This window comes from Cornus florida, unplaced genomic scaffold (genome assembly GCF_030987335.1).
Source record: "Cornus florida cultivar Cherokee Brave unplaced genomic scaffold, ASM3098733v1 CherokeeBrave_3.0.0_Hap2_Chr09, whole genome shotgun sequence".
Taxonomy (NCBI): domain Eukaryota; kingdom Viridiplantae; phylum Streptophyta; class Magnoliopsida; order Cornales; family Cornaceae; genus Cornus; species Cornus florida.
Window position 1 is genome coordinate 96,032,872 of NW_026775579.1, and position 17,577 is coordinate 96,050,448.

Here is a 17,577-nt window from a genome sequence, read left to right on the forward strand (position 1 = left end):
TGAAACATCTTCACTAACATAATCATTTTGAATCCAATAAAAATAAAAATAAAAATAAACAAAAAATGGAATTCCTGTTTGTTTTTTTCCCTTAGAGTTAGACAATTTAGGTTTAGACCAGCTTCTCTCTTTGGCAAACTTACTCTTACTTACCTACTTAAAAGCTGGACAATTTTCATCCGCTCATCATCTTGAGAGGTAATTAGTCATCAACCTAATTTAATGAGGTTGCACCTCTCTCCCTCCTCCAATTCCCAAGTATGTCCCACAAGTTAAGCACATATTGTGTGTGTGTGTGTGTGTGTGTGTGGGTGGGTGGGTGGGTGTCATTGCCTTTTTTTTTTTTTGGAATATTTGATTGTTTTAATTTGCAACAAGAAGAAGAGAGATTGTAAGGAAGCTCATATTTGCATTACCTTATAATGTACATTTAATCTTTCAACTCCAAAGATTTGTCTTTGAACAATTTGAGGCTAAGAGCTTGTAGCATTGCCCTCGAGTACTGCCGAGAAGCCATCTTCCAATCCATGCCGCTTTTCATCATCGCCTTAAACTCTTCGAAGCTGATCTGCCCATCCTGTAAATATCAATACACACACACACACACACACACATATCAAACTACTCAACCATGGGTGTTGATGATGATGTTGGTGAAAGATTGAATGCAGTGAACTAGGAAAAAAAGAAAAAGAAATAAAGATAAATTGCAGTTTAGGATTGAGTGATTACCTTATCTGTGTCAGCATCAAATATGATGTCCTCTATGATCTGGTCATTGTCCGTACCAAGGTTGTCATATAAGAAGGCTTCTCTCAGCTCTTCAACCTCTATGTACCCATTCGCATTCTTGTCGAAGTGGTGAAAAGCTTGATGCAGTTGGTCATCATTGTTGATCCTTCTAAGGTGCACTGACATTGTTAGAAATTCTTCGCAGCTTAGGGTGCCACTTCCATCAACATCCGCCTTGATTTCCAACAAAAAAAAAAAAAAAAAAAAAAAAAAAAAAAAGGGATCATTCATTAATTTATCAGCAAAAGTGAAACTTGTTTCTTTTATGACGTGTTGAGCTTTTCAAAAATGTTACACGGTAGCGATTGTGTTCTCATGCAAGTTCTGTTTTTCAGTGTTTTGTACTAATTAATTAATAATGTTAAAGCCTAGGTAAGTGTCCAATCCACCCCTGCAAACACAAACAATGTAAAAGTTGTAGGATATTGGTTCTCAAGCCTAAAACTCTAATCGAGAAGTTTGAGATAGAAATCCCTCGGCTAGGCTTCTCGGTTAGAGGTTTTGGATTAAATAGCCTAAATAGAATAGAATAAACTCACAGCCTCCATCAACATCTCCACATCTGTATCAGGGACAGGTTGTCCAATCATCTTGAGCCCATCTCTGAGTTCTTCAATAGTAAGTTTCCCATTTTTGTCAGTGTCCATCATATTGAAAATCTTTTTGATTCCAGCTATTTGTTCATCTGGCAAGTTGTCTGCTACAACCTATATATATATATATATATAGATAACAGAAAACTACAATTACTTACTATATGATAGAATTATCGAAAACTCCTACAGGCAAAGACATTTTCATACAAAGGATTAAAATCAGAATTTTAAACCCCCTACTCACTCTGAGGACTTTCTTCTTGAACTTATTCATCAAGGAGAATTGCTTTATTCTTGTTCTGACAATGTCTCCCAAGGGAACAGTTGGGGCTTCATCCGCATTCTGTATCCATCTATGTTCTTCAAATTACATACAATACAACTATTAGAACACTTATTTATATCGCTCACTACTCATGTATGTGTACATATAACAGAGGTACTAACTTCATATCGAGATCACTTCATGAAGAAAACGTGAACAATCACACTCAGTCAGTTACTAGAACTTCGGTGAATGAGAAAAAACTTTGATTAAATCAAATTTGAAAAAAAAAAAAAAAACATGACCAGAAGAAGCATTTGCAGCATCATCCCATTGGGAAAGAACTCAACGCGTTTAAGTTAGAACTTTTTCCCTTGCCAAAATGCTCTACATGTAGTTGCAGTACAACAAAAAGATGTTTTTTAAGGCATTCCTAGGATGACATGACTTCATTTTTTTTTCCCCCGGTAGATGGTACATTTTAGGGTGGTTCTTGGACTGCATTTTTACGTGATCTCAAACGATTGATATGATACAATCTATTGGTATCTCCTCAATCTCCTAAAGTGAAAAGTCGAGATTTCAAATCTGAAGATGTGCTATTTTCGAGGGGGAAAAAAGATACATACCTAGGACTTCTTCAATTGTCATACGGTTGTAAGGATTTGGATCGAGCATGCCCTTTACAAGCTCCTTAGCATCTTCAGAAACCTTCGGCCAAGGATCCCTCTCAAATTTTAGCTTGCTCCGGACAATGCTATGTGCAATTTCTTCTTCAGTTTCTGTGCTAGTTACCACCAAGCCCCCGTGTAAGAAATCACAATGGTATATGACTTGAAACTATAAGACTATCACATTCAATTTAAGTACTACAGTGAGAGTTTTTCCATGAAATCCAAGAAACATATAACTGAAGAAGAGTAATTTAATTACCTGCCCAAAAAGGAGGAACTCCACATAGTAAAATGTACAGAATAACACCTGCACTCCATATATCTATTTCCGGTCCATAGTTACGTTTAAGAACTTCAGGAGCCATGTAATATGGGCTTCCTACAATTTCACTGAAACGCTGACCTACCACCAAATTACGAAGATCACTCACAGTCAGAGCTCATGTAATATGGATGTACATAGTTCACGTAGAAGCAACTCGAAAGGAAACTTCAACGGCATACCAGGCTCAAAAAACATGGAAAGGCCAAAATCAATTGCCTTCAGTGGAGCATTTTCACTAACACTTGCATATAAAAAGTTTTCTGGTTTAAGGTCCCTGTGCATTACTCCATGTTTGTGGCATATCTGCAACATTTATAAATCCCATTTGGATAAAATTAAAATACTAAAGAAATTGTGCTAACAAAAATCAGAGTTGACATCATTAAATTTGATCACATACACTTACCTGATCACATTAGAACAAAGTAAGAAAACGACTTTAAAACAACAAATAAACTTTTGTTGTAAACGCATCTTAAGTTTGTGGCAAGCAACAATGCATAAAATGGAACATCTTTTGTTTCATATGAAGTTAAATTTTGAGTTCTCTTCTGTGCAGTCGCCAATTGAGGTCTGTCTCTTTGATTTCAGCCTATAATGCCATTTTTTTTCCCTTTTGTTTGGTGGGAATGATTGACTGAAATGAACTCATTATCACATGGTACCTATGCATTAATATGAAGTGCTCTTCATTACCAATTATAGGCTACTCCAACAATAACAGATTTAGTCTTTATCCTTTACATAATTTGTCTTATTAGTGCATCTTGAATGCATTGTTCATCACCATTTTATGTCAATTCGAATACATACATACATACATACATACATATATATATATATATTGTGCATATAATTGTAAACATGATCCTCAATTGAGACAAAATCCCTAGCTTTTAAAATTCCATATTTCAAAGACAAATTGATTGATGTTGCATATAAACCACACATGGGAGACCACAACCAAGAATATCTTCACAATACATATTTGCAAGCTGGTCTCTTCAATTTATACATTCTGAAATTTTATCTCCAAAATCCAAATTGAATAGCTCAAATTTTCCAATGCATATATCAATACATATATATATATATGTATGCATCACTTTGATAAACAAAACCATATTATATATATATAATTTTTACTCAAATAACAAGCAAATATAAGAATGTACATTATATAGGAGTAATTGAATACCCATTATTGTAATTAAGAAAGAAAAAAAATGAAATTAATTACCTGGACGACCTGGACAATGGTCTTGAGGATGGTGACAGCAGCTCTCTCGGTGTAATGGCCTCTGTCGACGATGCGATCGAAGAGTTCTCCTCCCTGACAGAGCTCCATCAAAAGATAAACAGCATCTCTGTCCTCGTAGACCTCCTTGTACTTGACAATGTTAGGGTGAGAAGGCAAATGAATCATGATCTCCACCTCTCTCCTCACATCCTGCACATCGACCTCCGTCTTCAGCCGATTCTTCGATATCTTCTTGCACGCTAGGGTTTCCCCTGTTTCTGTGTTCACACATTTGTACGTGATCCCGAACTCTCCCCTCCCCAGCTCCTTCCCAAATTCGTACCGTTTGTAGACGTCATCGCCCGACGGTTCTTTCAAGATGGGTTCTTTCAAGATTGTTAGCTGACGAGAGATTCGGCTCTTTGATCTCTCCGATCGCTGCTGCTGCTGTGTCTCCGAGGCCGAGGAATCGTTACTCTTCTCCGGTAAGGGTTTGGGGCGTTTGGTTCTCTTCAAGAGATATCCCTTGGCCTGAAGAGAGAAGCAGGTACCCATGGGATCAATGGATTGTTCTTTCTATCTCTCATTAATTAACCTCCCATGGCCCAGGAGAGAGAGAAGAATTGTGCAAACCCTAAAAAGGATATGACGATGAGACAGAAACAGAAACATAGAGACGGAGAGACAGAGATGGGAGCCCTAATTTTGAGGAAGGGTGTCTGGTAAAAGAAGCTCCAGAGTTTGAAAAGTAGTTACATGCTTTCTGTTACATTCCCGCCTCTTTTTTAGGCCCTTTGAACGCCGTTATCTTTGACGGCAATTTGCTGACGGCAAAATAACTTAAAGTTATATTTTTTACCGTTACACTACATAATGACCTCTAATGTACTTGAATTTTGTATTTAAATTTCAATAAATCCTAGATAATGTTTATATGGTTCATGTTTATATAATTTCAAAGTGTTTGATCACTTGACTTATGTACTTGAATTTCAATATTGAAGGGGTAGGCCAATTGAAGTTTATTTATGAAGAAATTAAACCTTGTGAAAGCAAAAGAAACCAAGTTGGAATTTTTTTTTTTTTTTTTTTTTGGGTAAATAACCAAGTTGGATCTTAGTTTATGTGAGTGTCCTTTATTTGGTTGTCATGCTAAGGTGTGAAATGATAGCATGCAATGAACATAGGTTGGAATAATTAAACAAGTAAACCCCACTTGACCAAATTGCATGGAGGTTCAATGAATTGTTGTCACCATCATTCAGCTTCTTTTTATTTTGGTGAAGTAGGACCACTCAACCTTTTTTTTTTTTTTTTTGTTAAAAGGGTAAGGACCACTCAACCTTACTTATATACATACCTCTGTTTTTCTCTGACTTTTTTAACTGTACGTCCATCACCCCTTACAATTGAAGTTCACTGAATTTGCTTCTTCCTTGTATATATATATATATATACACAGACCCTTTCCTCTTCAATCCCCAAATCATCTCTCTCTATAGAAAAATGATGGTGCCTAGTTTCACAGAAGAAGTCTACCTATCTTTTGCAATATCAGTAGTTGTGATTTGCTATATTTTCCTGGTGTTCTTGGAGTCTCCATGGAGCAATGGAATTTCTTGGTTGCCTCAAGATTGCTGTTTTCCGTCGTCACAGAGAGAATGGCATCAGGGAGGGGTTGATTCTAAACATATCAACTAAACTATGCAATGCATATATGAAACCACCTATTTATCTTTTTGTGCTGTGTGATCGAAAAGCAGATCATTCTCAATATTGATTACTTTTTATTTCTGTTAACATCTTAGTTTTGATTTAATAAGAAGAGTTCATATTAATTAGTTTATTACCTTGGTATTCACTACTCAAAACCGCCTTTACTTGAAAGAAACTGTTTGTGTATGTTTACTCACATTCTCAGTATGCATGATATCTATATATATATGTATATATATTCTTCACCTCTAGATATACTTGACAACTCCCTCCTACAGCAGGAAAGTGATGTTTTGATTGTAAATATTGAAAAGAATTGATCAAACCCAAATTTCTGAAACATGGTTTCTTAGGAGCTGCGTATTGTGCTTTTTGTGGCCAATGCATAGAAGATCATAATCACATGGTGTTCAATTGTCATTTTCCCTCCAGAATTTGGCTTCATATCAGTGCCAAATGTGGTTATTTTGTGTCATATTCATCTTGGGATTCTTGGATGGAGTGGACTTCAACTTACTTCAAACTGCAGATCCTCTGAGAATTCTGTTCGATTAAGGGATCACCGGTTTTAGAGATATTCCTCCTACTGATAGCAACAGATTTGTTTCCGCGTAAAATATTTTTCTTTTTCAAGAAAAACATATATTTTAAAATTTTTATTTTCCTAAAAATATTTTACTGACATTTTCAACAATCATTGAATTTCAAAGTCCTCTTCTTTTTTATTATGGTCTTCCATGATGTTTTGGAGATTTTCTATCATTGAGCTAAAGCCTTTATTGAATTTCTTTGTCAAGCTAGTTGCTTGGTCTTCAGCCCTTCCTTGCTCTCCATTCCATCTCAATATGCAGACTTTGTGGTGCAGAGAAGTTCATCTAGTTATATGGAATTTTCTGAAGAATTGTCTCCTTACTGTTTGTATTTATAGGAATATATATATATATTTTTTTTAGAGTTTTGATGATGGTCTCTGTATTTTGACTCCCTTTCGTGCCCTCTGTATTTTCATCTGCTTCACCTTTTCCTTTTTACCACAGAGGATGGATGTGAACAAATGACCTCTACCATAATGGTATAACATTTTCATCTTCAAAAGAAGGGTGGGATTCGAGTCCAACAAAAATGTACATAAACAAAATTGTATGTGAGTATTGACCGATTAAAAAAAAAATAACAATATAAGATAAAAGACATCAATCATATAAAGTAATGCTAAACTTGAGGATGTTTTTTCATTTCACACGCCTTCAATCACCCAGAATTCTTAACAATTAGTGATAAATATAGAATCTGTTCAATGAGACACATCAATGTTTAGTGACAGTGGGAGCTTTTATTATTTTCCTCATACAGATGTAAACACTGGACGGTGGACCACACGAGTAAATTTGAAGAAGGTAATAAATGAAAATAATACTAATAAGTGTGATTTTCTAAGTATACAGAGGGAGAATAATTTGCAATAATAGTAGTACAGTAATAAATGAAAATAATAAATAATCATTATATATATATATAACTTGGACAAGCCCTTTATAATAATAATAATAATATTACTACTTTTATAACAATAATGCTACCGAACTAGCAAATGCCACGTACTTATAGAGGGCAGGGCGCGGGAAATTCCATTCAGGTATCTTTTCTGCATAGAAAGGTGCTCTGCAATAAGGCGCTTGGTTCCATGACCCTCTCTTCTTTCTCTCTCTAGGGTTTTGAGTCAGAAACAGGAAACATATATATATATATATATATCCTTCTCTCTCTCTTTCTGAGATCATCTCACAATCAATGTTGCCTAGCTAGTACTTGAAGTTTCTTCTCTCGATCCAATGCCAGCAAATCAAAAGGTAACCTACTTCATATCAATTGTAGAATTGTACTGTCATTCTTAATCATACATTTTCAGTTTTCTTATTGTTTCCTTTCCATCATTTACAAATACGGGTTCTTTATTTTTGAGTTTTATGCTGAAGAGATACCTATATATCAGATCAAAAATAATGAGCTAAGAACCTGTTTGAATTGCTGAATAGTCAATGTTGTGCCCTTTGTTGTTTGATGTATTGATAATTTATGGATTTGGGGACAGTTAATATATAGAATTTGTTGATTCAAGTATGGACAACTGTGGCTAACTAGGGATTTTATGAGCATATTTCTACGAAGTTTGCAAATAAGGCTAATGACCTAATTGTCACTAGGCTGCCGTTAAATTTGCCTTGAAAATTACTAAATTGTGCTCATAGAACAGGAATAATATGCAAATTTGTTATAGTTTCGAAAGTTTTATGCAATCAATCCAAAAGGATGAATTGAGATTTTCAAAAAGTTGCAAATTTTTGACTATTTATTTCTTAATGTTGCCTTGACGGAAGGGTGTCTTGCACTAATAATTTATTACAAGAGGGTGAAATGTAACTTTTTTATAGTTCGGGGGGTTTCATGCAATTAACCCTTCTTTGACTGTGGTGGATTCTTTGTTATTGGTTGGAATTTCTTGGCCTAAGTAGTTGGAGATGCATGGTATGGTTGACCTTCTTCACCTTGTATGTGCAAAATCTTTATGTAGATATGTAGTGTTTGGTTGCATTAGCCACCTCAATTTGATTATGAAATTTTGGCAAATTCATATCTTCCTATCTGAAATTCTGAATTGATATTATAAATTTCGTGGCTACGATCATCTTGTCAGATCTGGTGATGTTTCTATTGGATGACCGACGTTTTCAACTTTGCGTATGCACATGTGGTTGGTCTTTTCTTGTTTAGCAATTAGAACCTTCTTGTTGACCCAATTTATTATCTCCTTGTACATTCTACTTTCTAGTTAATTGGGTAGTTGGTCTTGATACATGCTGTCTTTGAACATTGATGTTACATCCTTTGAAGTGCTGACTTGGTATTGCGAGTCCTCTTGAGTCTTGACAGTTTTCTATTAATTTATTCTTTCTGACTTGAAGTCTTCAATCCGGCATATCTTTTTCATTCTCTTGATATAATATGATCAAGTCATATGTTCAATAATAATGTCCTGTTATTCCAATACTTATGTTGTTTATATTCCTTTTCCATGTCTCATTCTTTGTTCATAACTGTTTGGAATTCTGCTAGGTTGCCGGTATTTATCCGGCATCTCCAAAACTTTCATGTTCTTTTGCTTCTGTCTTCTCTTTCTTGCATTTATTCGGTTAAACCAACGTAACAGTGATTGGGAGTGAAATATCCGGCAGTATGGGACTCAATGGAAGAGATAGCTCTTGCAATTTTGTAAAAGTGGCGGCCTCTTCGTCCGTGGTGAACAAGAAAAAGAAAAATTATTATTCTGATACTAGGGAAGATAAGCTTTGTACACCAAACTCAACTGCTAGTCAAAATGCATCCATCAGATTACGAATTCGTGAGATGGGTCCTTTATGTAAAGCCAGGAAGAAGAAGGCTGCTCAAAATTTAGCCCACTCTAGAAAAGACGATGAAGAAGATGGTGAATTTGCAAAGCAGTTTGGGAAGGAAGGAATATGGCCTGATGATGACAAGTGCATGTGGTTATCTTCAGGTAGTATGTCCCCTTCATCTTGTTTTGATGACTACAGATTCTCCACTTTTTTAGACCTTTCACTTGATGAATGGTTAGTTTCTTTGCTATCAATATCGGCAAATTCTGGCGTATTTTTAGGTAGCACAGTTTCTTTCTATGATGGTTCAAGAGTAAATCCAATAGAAGAGGCATTTTTGCTTCTTGAGAGGACATCGTTTGATGAAGATAGGACTTTGCAAGAAGACTTGAATGAAGAAGAGGTAGTCACTTGGCTGGTGAGTTCAATAGGGAATGACCTAACTGATTCTTCTGTTATGAGTAAGGAGTCCTCTAGCGGCCAGTCCCTTGAATACTTCTCTAGTTGTGATGATTCTTCGTCTCCGTTTAGCACCAATTTTGATTCTCCTTCTCGTATTTGGGATTCTGATAGAACAGATTTTTGGATCTCTTTAGTCAATCTTGACGAGGATGTTGAGTGGATTTCAGATAGAGAGTCAAAGTCGGATCATTTCCAAGCTGATTTTCCTAGTGCGTCTCTCGAGAGCAGTTCGGGTTCTGAAGTTCAATTCTCTAGTTACAGTAATCCTTCACACACTGATATCTACCATGAAAAATCACAATCCATTGCATCATCTGATTGTGTTGTAGATTCTGTGGGTTTTGAAGATCTAGATAGTGATGAACCACTCTTCTGGCCAATGGACGGAGAATCTGATTGGGGTTCGGAGGTGACATGTGATTTCTTGATCATGTCACCTCGTAAGACCAAGCAAAATGTTGGAACTCCTGAGAGGACCTCTTCCAAATCGTTTAGATTAAAACTGCACAATAGAAAGTGGAATTCAGAGGAAGGCTGTAGACGAAGGCTTGTGGTCGGCTCAGGATCAACATCCTCAAAGATACTAGAGTTGAACTGCACAAACGGCAACAAGGACTATAGGAGAGTCAACACCATGCCTTCGAGGTTGAGTAAATGGACAAAAAATTCCATGAAGGTTGTTCCTCTGGACATGGAAGAAGATATCACAGAACCTACAGACAAGAATGTCCTCATTGAGAAGCCAGCAGACAAGTTCAGGAGTTTCTTGGAGGGCGATTTTTCATCGAATGAACAACTTCCAATCGAGAAATTGTTGGGGCTTGATGAATTCGATGGTCAGGAGGGGATAGAGTCGGAATTTAACAAAGATGATTTCTCTCTAGGCAGGTCTCTTTGACAATCCAAGCTTTGTATTATTGTCTTTTATTATGCAGGGATGAGAATGGTCACAGAACTGTTCAAATTTCTGCAGAGATGTTTTTTGTTAACATGGTTGTAAATTTATATTTGTACAACGTTGCAACTCTCTTTTCTGTTCACACAGTTTTCTGCAGCTATATATATATATATATAATGTACATTCTTTTGGTTTCCTATGCCCAAAAGAATGTTTGCAACCCTCCATGCCAATGAATAGAAAATATAATACAGAGAATTCATTCCAATGGATTTTACAATCTCTGATTTTTTTTAAAAAAATAATTATATTAGTCTATCAACATTAATATATAAACTCCAAATGATTCAGTGATTCACAAGATAAACCTCAAACTTAAACTACCTAAATTTAAAAATTGCACAAATTTAAATTTTCAAAGAAAAAATGCATTGTGGTGCAATCGTAATAAAAAAAATTGTAAAAATGCATGCTTTCATTTTTCTGAAAATTATTTTTGAAAATTCGATTATAAAAATGCATGTTTTTATATAATTATTTTTTATTATTTTTATAAACAATTTTCTATTTTTTTGAATTTCACATAAGACTTATAAACCAAACATGCCTGCAAATCCGAAGACCGGTTTTCATGATCAGAGACCGGAAATTCCTGCAGCCAAACAGCAACCTTGAGGCATATAACGCGGACAGATATTTTCACTACCACTTTTTATCATCATCTACGTGGTCAACATTTCATGTGTACTCCCGTTTTACTACACGAGGATTATTATCCCCGAAAACAAATGCCCTTGTCTTTTAAATAGATTTACCGAAACCACACTCCAACAGAACAGCTCAAACCCATTATCTGTAGAAACTAGTGGCATTTTAGGAACTTCATTGTCGCAGTGCAGGTCTGACGACTCTCAGCCGAAACTTCTCTCACACTCTGTGTAGTAGGGTCTCGTTTCGCTTTTGATTTTCTTTTTGACTTAAAATAAACAGTTCAGACCACGATCTCTTTTTCTCCGAAAGTTCACGTTTTGATCTTTGATTTTCGTCTCCTATAAAAGGGATTTTGTTTTTGTTATATTGTATTATGGTTTCAGTTAAATCCTGCTGGATCACTGCCATTGTTTCTGCGGTATGCTTTGTTTTCTTTCTTTTTTTTGGTTCATACGAATTCCTTATTAATTTGTGTAATGGTGTTATTATGTATTTTTGTTTCTGGGTTTTGTTCACGGATGTAATTGAAGATGTGGTTCGGTTTTGTTTTTCTATAACTTTCTAGTTTTTGTGAATTTGGAATCTTTTATTCGATTCTTGATGTTACTGGATTTGTTCTTGGTTGCATTAGAAATAAGGGTTTTTTTGTTTTTCTGTTATTCTCTAGTAGTTCTCAAATTGGTGGGAGTAAGAGGGATTGTTTCAATTTTGTGGACCTCGTTTTATGTTTTTGTCCTGCACAATAGTGAACATATGTTTGATTGTAAAAAGATACATACACTAGGGTGGGGAAGGCTTGGTGGTGTTGCAAGGCAAGTTTTTTTATTTATCCATTTATTAATTGGTTGGGATAGCTTAGATTTTGTTTGTTTGTTCTTTTATAGTTATACATCTTTTACATTGTTTGATTTACTTGGGTTCTGATTTTGGGTGTAATTGAAGTTTGGGTTGATTTATTATTCAATATTAATATTAGTTAATAGTATTGGTGTTGATAGGTTAATCTATTCCAATAACTTGATATCCCCCAAGGATCAGGCTACAATGCGTGCACCATCACTGCTTGCACAATGCTTGCCGGGGCTGGTACCCCAGGACCGAGCAAGTCACAGCATATCCACAATTTCTGAGAGAGATGTGCATCTCCCCACACCAGCTGTCGAGATTCTCCCATCAAAGGTATGTTCCTCTGTGCATGATACTCAGCTTTTGCACTTAAAATGCTCATGGAAGTGCCTCAGAAATATCCCTATTGTAAAACTGTTTGGTGAATACAATGTCGTTGTAGAATTCAAGCTCTCATCGTTTTCATTGGCAGATGGCTCACCCTTATAAGTATGCTGGGGAAAATGTAGACTTGCAAGGAGTCAATGTGTTCAAGGTATTTTAAGTCATAGTCAATTAATTTCTGCTGCTTGGCATGCATATTGTGTTTGTAACATTAGAATCTTTTTTGGAGGCTTGATAGCTACATTAGATTGGAAATTGGCCTAAATGACTACATGGTTGGTCTTTTGGTCCGTGTTCAGTAATAGTGACATGAAGTCATTGTTTGAAGCTATAGGAAATCTTCTGAGACAGTGAAAGAAAATTTCTAAACTTCTATTTCCTTATTGTATATAAATCTTCGTTGAACCATGAAAGCCTTCTTCTATGCTATTCTTTCATTTCTTTTACCTCTTCTCTTTAGAGGAAAGATGATGCGGTAGAATTTGATGCCACTGTTATATGTCAACCTTTAGAGCCATTAAATAATCAAATATTTCATTTTTGGAGTCCATTTTTAATTCATTTGTGCAGTACAAAATTCATGTTGCAGATCTCTTTTGGTCAAACTGATCCGTAATAAAAGCTGTCACTCAGTCACTTATGAACTTAATCTTATGTGAAAAAGGTTTCATTACAAGGCAGCACCAAGAGCCTAGTTTACCAGGAGAGAGAGAGAGAGAGAGAGAGAGAGAGAGAGAGAGAGAGAGAGAGAGAGAGAGAGAGAGAGAGAAGAAGAAGAAGAAGAAGAAGAAACCATCATTAAGTCATGCATCTTCAACAACCGACAGAGCACAAATACAGATCTGTATTCCTCATTTGAAATAAATTGAAACTCAGTTTTTTTTAATGATGTCTAAGTGGCGGATTTTATATACTTATACCTTAACTAACAAACTATAACCATTATTTGGGATGAAGTAATCCAACAAAATAAACCAAAAGAGATCTGCAACATGAATTTTGTACTGCACAAATGAATTAAAAATGGACTCCAAAAATGGATCCCTTTGTGCTCTCTATAGCATAGCTAAAATAATGAACCTTATTAACTTCTAGTTCTTCCTCTTGCAGGGAAGAGTTAGTGTTGCTGATATGATTGGCTTTGCTGGTTCAGAAATGATATCTTTAAAACCTGATGGTAGGTACACGACCTCTCAGTAATCTTTTCAAATAACAGGTTTTCAATCAATTTGCCAGCAATGAAATAGATGAATGTAATTGTTGATTAAACAGTTATAGTCAATCCAAAGATTGGAATAGTTGTCTAGTTGTTTCATTAATTTTTTGTGCTCTTGGAACGAATCTGGTTTTGCTGCAGGATATCTGAAATCTTGGGACAGCTCAATTGATCTTGTGAATGTCCTTAAGCATGAAATTCGTGATGGACAACTGAGCTTCAGAGGCAAAAGGGTACTTGAGGTAAATCAGTTTAAATCTAGCAGAGAATCATGTGTGCTATGATGGCTTAGTTCAATTATGACTTGATTCAGGATATGCCAATCAACCATTTACCTAACGGTCCTAAACTTATCGCTTCAACTACCTAATGGTTTTTAGTTGTTGAATGTTCCTTGCTCATCTTCTTTTCGCTAGGAGTAGGAGTTGAAAATGCACCATGGACACTCAAACCCTTGCCTAGGGTGATTTAGTTCAGTTATGCAATGTTTAAAAGTTGTCTGCAAGTTGTTCTTTTCATTGGCAAGAAACACACACCACTCACACACCCACTTTGCCCCTTTGGGGACTCGAACCCTCAACATCCACTTTGGGAGGTAGAGGAGATACCACTGGGCCACAAGGTCCTTGGTTTGTCTGCAAGTTTACTTGCTCATCTTCTTGTTGATGGCAATAGCAGTTGAAAAATGCACTGTGGACGCTCAAGTCTTTATCTAGAGTGGTTTGTCAAGTTATCTAAATCTGCTACTGAGCCATTTCCCCTTACATTATCACTTAGCTACCTAATGTTTTTCATAGTTAGAAGTTTCTTTGCAAGTCTTATTTTTTTATGGAAATAGAAGATGAAATTTTACATAGTTAATGACTCCCTTCATTTAAAGTTGAGGGTAATCTTCTTGTTTTGTAATTCTTTCAGCTGAGTTGTGGATATGGGCTTCCAGGGATTTTTGCTTGCCTAAAGGTATATTTATTTTCATCTCAGCTTGTTCTTCTTTGAAACTTGGCTTGATTTTAAGTCAATTCTGAACTATCAATAATAAAACCCAATTGTCGGGTTCTATTTTGTCATTACTATAATAGGTAGGAGGTTTGGTCTCTCCTGATTCTAAATGACGTAAAAAGGGTTTTTCTTGTATGTACTCCTATATATTTCACTGAATTTTAGAGATTACCACTTATGTCCGCGAGTTTCCAATGGGTCGAATCATTAAGGTCGAATGATTTTGAATCATCTATTTCATAAATTTCCTCTAGCATCTCTTATTAAGAGTCATTCCATCTTCTTTTTATTATTAAAGGTGGGCCCCTGCTGCTATCTTGTTCCGGTTTGATAATGCAAAAGTAACTTTTACAAAGAGGCTTAGAACACTTGAATTGCAGATATCATCCTTTTTACATACCACACAAATAGAGTAGGTTGACCTGGTTGATAAAGAAATTTTTCTAAACTGATTGGTAAAAGCCTAAACATAATTGTTTTCTGTCATATATTTAGGAAAGACGTGGTGGTAAATCTGTTTCTTTACAAGAAACACTTCTATACAAGTAATAATCTCATTGGCTTCTAAAGTGTATTGAGTTACTAACACTACACTTTCTTATACAAACAAACAGAGGGTTTATGTAGAATTAAAACTTAACAATACGCATAGTCAGTCCATAAAGAAAGGAAGAATCAATACAACTAGAATTTGTGACTCTTAGTGTAATTCATTTGTTAAACCACTTACTAAAAATAAATTAATAATTCCTTTGTTAAACGTACTACAGGGAGCTTCTATGGTGCACTTTCAAGACCTCAATGCAGAAACCATAAGATGCACAACTATCCCTAATGTCCTAGCCAATCTTGAACAGGCTCGTGATCGGCAAAGCCGACAGCTAGAGAGCCCTCTGACTCCATCAAGGCAAACTCTTGCCCCAATGGTGCATTTTTATGCTGGGGACTGGGAAGAACTCCCCACAGTTCTCTCCGTCGTGAGGAATGATGGACTTGAAGTGCCAACAGGTATGAGCCTGAGCTTCTCCGAAGAAGATTTCATGGATGGGTGTAGTAGTCAAGATGGTAGCATAATAGGGCATGAGTCATCCTCAAGGAGATCAAGGAAGCTCTCAGGAAGCCGGGCATGGGAGAGGGCAAGTGAAACAGACCAAGGAGAAGGTGGATATGATGTTATTTTGATGACGGAGATCCCATACTCACTGACTTCTTTGAAGAAGCTCTATGCACTCATAAAGAAGGTTAGTTGGCTTCTTTCTTCACCTTCACTGCAATCTGGTGTGACATGCCATCTTTCTTCACTATAACTTGGCCTCTCTCTCTATCAATGCTATCTATCCATCTTCCTTGTGTATAAGCATCTATAGGTCTTCTTTGTATATGTGTATACCAAAGTCTACTTTCTTTTGTTTTATCAGTAATAGGCATCACTTATAATTTCTCCCTCACACTATAATGTATATCCTCGTGGATATTTGCCTTATACATAGAAGTAGCTTTGTTATTGGTTAACGAGCTTCTTTGGAAGTTGGAATATTGAAAATTTGTTGAATTTTGTCATAGCGCTCATTTTTGTGACTGAACTGTGACATGAATGCAATGAACAAGTAAATACTTTAGGTCCCATCATTCTAACTTTGAAGTGTGTCTCCCTCCGTCTTCCAGTAATCCTGATGGATGATTAAGAGATTTAATTGGCTGATCAAGGTTAATTTAGAATTTTAGATCAAGCAATACTTTTTCAGATTATGGATATTTTTGGTAGGTAGTCAAAATCAAATCTTGAAACTGTTTGATTCCCATTAACTGTGTTCCCAAAAAAAAAAAAAATGCCTTTTCTATCTTGTTTTAGTTGACTGTATAGCTGCAGTAATCGTTATTGAGTTTTTTTTTTTTTTTAATAAAAAAAAATTTTAATGATTGTTTTTCCTTTCTTTTTTACCTTGATCACCAGTGCTTGAGGCCTCCCTATGGAGTGTTATTTTTGGCCACAAAAAAGAATTATGTTGGCTTCAATTGCGCAGCAAGGCAACTGAGGAGTCTGGTGGATGAAGAAGGTATTTTTGGAGCCCATTTAGTCAAAGAGATGACTGATAGAGAGATCTGGAAGTTCTTTATCAAATGAACATAAAACTCACTGAAACACCAAGTAATATTTTGCGAATTTAGGTTTTATTTGTTCAACATAGTGCTAGTTGTACAATATGTTCCGTTACTACTTTTTAGTTGTAATAATGAGTCCATTGAAAAGAAAAGTGGGTGATCTTCAAATTTTGTTGTCATGCTTTTCTTTTCCTCGCCTTTGTAATCAAGTCATGCCTTGTGTAAATTTTTCATTTTATTTCTCCAGAATCTTCCTTACACTGTAAATGCAAAGATTTAGTGGATTTGAAATTTATTTTTGTGTATTTTTTGCTCTACTCAGCATATTATGTAGTGGATTGGCAGCATTTAATGAAGTCAGGTATAAGCTGTATGCTCTTCTTGAAGTTTAAAGAGGTGACAGCGGGTCATGTGCATAGTGGCATAAAGATGGATTTGTGCGTATACAAACCAATACACCAAAACTGAATATGGGTTTTGTTCTTGTGGAATTAAGGATGGAAATAATTAGTAGGTTATCAATCCTTTTTCTTCTTAGTGGACATAAAACTGGAGGATCAATGCAAAATCCAGAAGCAAAACTTCTGTTTTAAATATGCTCTTCTATGACCGAGGTATATTTAATACCCTATATTTCATAGCCACTCTTTTTACAGAAAGTTCGACATATTGGGACACCCTAAAAAAGTCGAACGAAACAATGAGTCCACGGTATAACCTGGGGACTACTGCATATGGTGCATTGACAATGAGAAAAGTATTATATAACCAATGGAAAGATTTGAACTGAAGGGCAGTTGCTCGATGCAAATTATATCAATGGTTAAATCAGTACCCATTTTTCAACTATTATTAGTGGTCACACTGTGCAATGACCAATTGACCATTACTCTATGGTAGAACATGGCTTCACTGTAATTAATTCTACAAAATATGAAAGTAACAAACATTAGCT

At 35.7% G+C, this 17,577-nt stretch overlaps 3 protein-coding genes across 3 annotated transcripts; 2 read left to right on the forward strand and 1 right to left on the reverse strand.

Annotated features, from left to right (window-relative positions):
* Positions 1–321: 321 nt before the first annotated feature.
* On the reverse strand, positions 322–4,619 carry LOC132275416 (calcium-dependent protein kinase 24). Its single transcript, XM_059776897.1, has 8 exons — positions 3,893–4,619; positions 2,832–2,955; positions 2,587–2,730; positions 2,283–2,435; positions 1,633–1,748; positions 1,332–1,499; positions 733–966; positions 322–577 (listed from the first exon to the last, which is right to left on the reverse strand). Exons 1-8 carry the CDS (start codon positions 4,445–4,447, stop codon positions 431–433), a joined length of 1,641 nt encoding a protein of 546 aa, XP_059632880.1. The 5' UTR covers positions 4,448–4,619; the 3' UTR covers positions 322–430.
* Positions 4,620–4,902: 283 nt separating this feature from the next.
* Positions 4,903–10,533, forward strand: LOC132275417 (uncharacterized). The gene is made up of 2 exons (XM_059776898.1): positions 4,903–7,458; positions 8,817–10,533. The coding sequence occupies exon 2, from the start codon at positions 8,843–8,845 to the stop codon at positions 10,361–10,363; it is 1,521 nt and encodes a 506-aa protein (XP_059632881.1). The 5' UTR covers positions 4,903–7,458; positions 8,817–8,842; the 3' UTR covers positions 10,364–10,533.
* Positions 10,534–11,245: 712 nt separating this feature from the next.
* LOC132275420 (uncharacterized) lies at positions 11,246–16,927 on the forward strand. The gene is made up of 8 exons (XM_059776900.1): positions 11,246–11,492; positions 12,073–12,253; positions 12,393–12,455; positions 13,415–13,481; positions 13,662–13,762; positions 14,436–14,480; positions 15,290–15,760; positions 16,474–16,927. The coding sequence occupies exons 2-8, from the start codon at positions 12,119–12,121 to the stop codon at positions 16,642–16,644; spliced, it is 1,053 nt and encodes a 350-aa protein (XP_059632883.1). The 5' UTR covers positions 11,246–11,492; positions 12,073–12,118; the 3' UTR covers positions 16,645–16,927.
* Positions 16,928–17,577: the final 650 nt, after the last annotated feature.

What these genes read in the sequence shown, in the direction of transcription:
- LOC132275416 (XM_059776897.1), bottom strand. Translation starts at nt 4,447, where the DNA reads ATGGGTACCTGCTTCTCTCTTCAGGCCAAGGGATATCTCTTGAAGAGA. An exon ending in CCATTGTCCAGGTCGTCCAG is followed by an intron (nt 2,956 to 3,892) that starts GTAATTAATTTC and finishes TAAATGTTGCAG; the next exon opens with ATATGCCACAAACATGGAGT. An exon ending in TCAAGAAGAAAGTCCTCAGA is followed by an intron (nt 1,500 to 1,632) that starts GTGAGTAGGGGG and finishes ATATATATATAG; the next exon opens with GTTGTAGCAGACAACTTGCC.
- LOC132275417 (XM_059776898.1), top strand. Translation starts at nt 8,843, where the DNA reads ATGGGACTCAATGGAAGAGATAGCTCTTGCAATTTTGTAAAAGTGGCG.
- LOC132275420 (XM_059776900.1), top strand. Translation starts at nt 12,119, where the DNA reads ATGCGTGCACCATCACTGCTTGCACAATGCTTGCCGGGGCTGGTACCC. An exon ending in TCGAGATTCTCCCATCAAAG is followed by an intron (nt 12,254 to 12,392) that starts GTATGTTCCTCT and finishes TTTCATTGGCAG; the next exon opens with ATGGCTCACCCTTATAAGTA. An exon ending in GGATTTTTGCTTGCCTAAAG is followed by an intron (nt 14,481 to 15,289) that starts GTATATTTATTT and finishes AACGTACTACAG; the next exon opens with GGAGCTTCTATGGTGCACTT.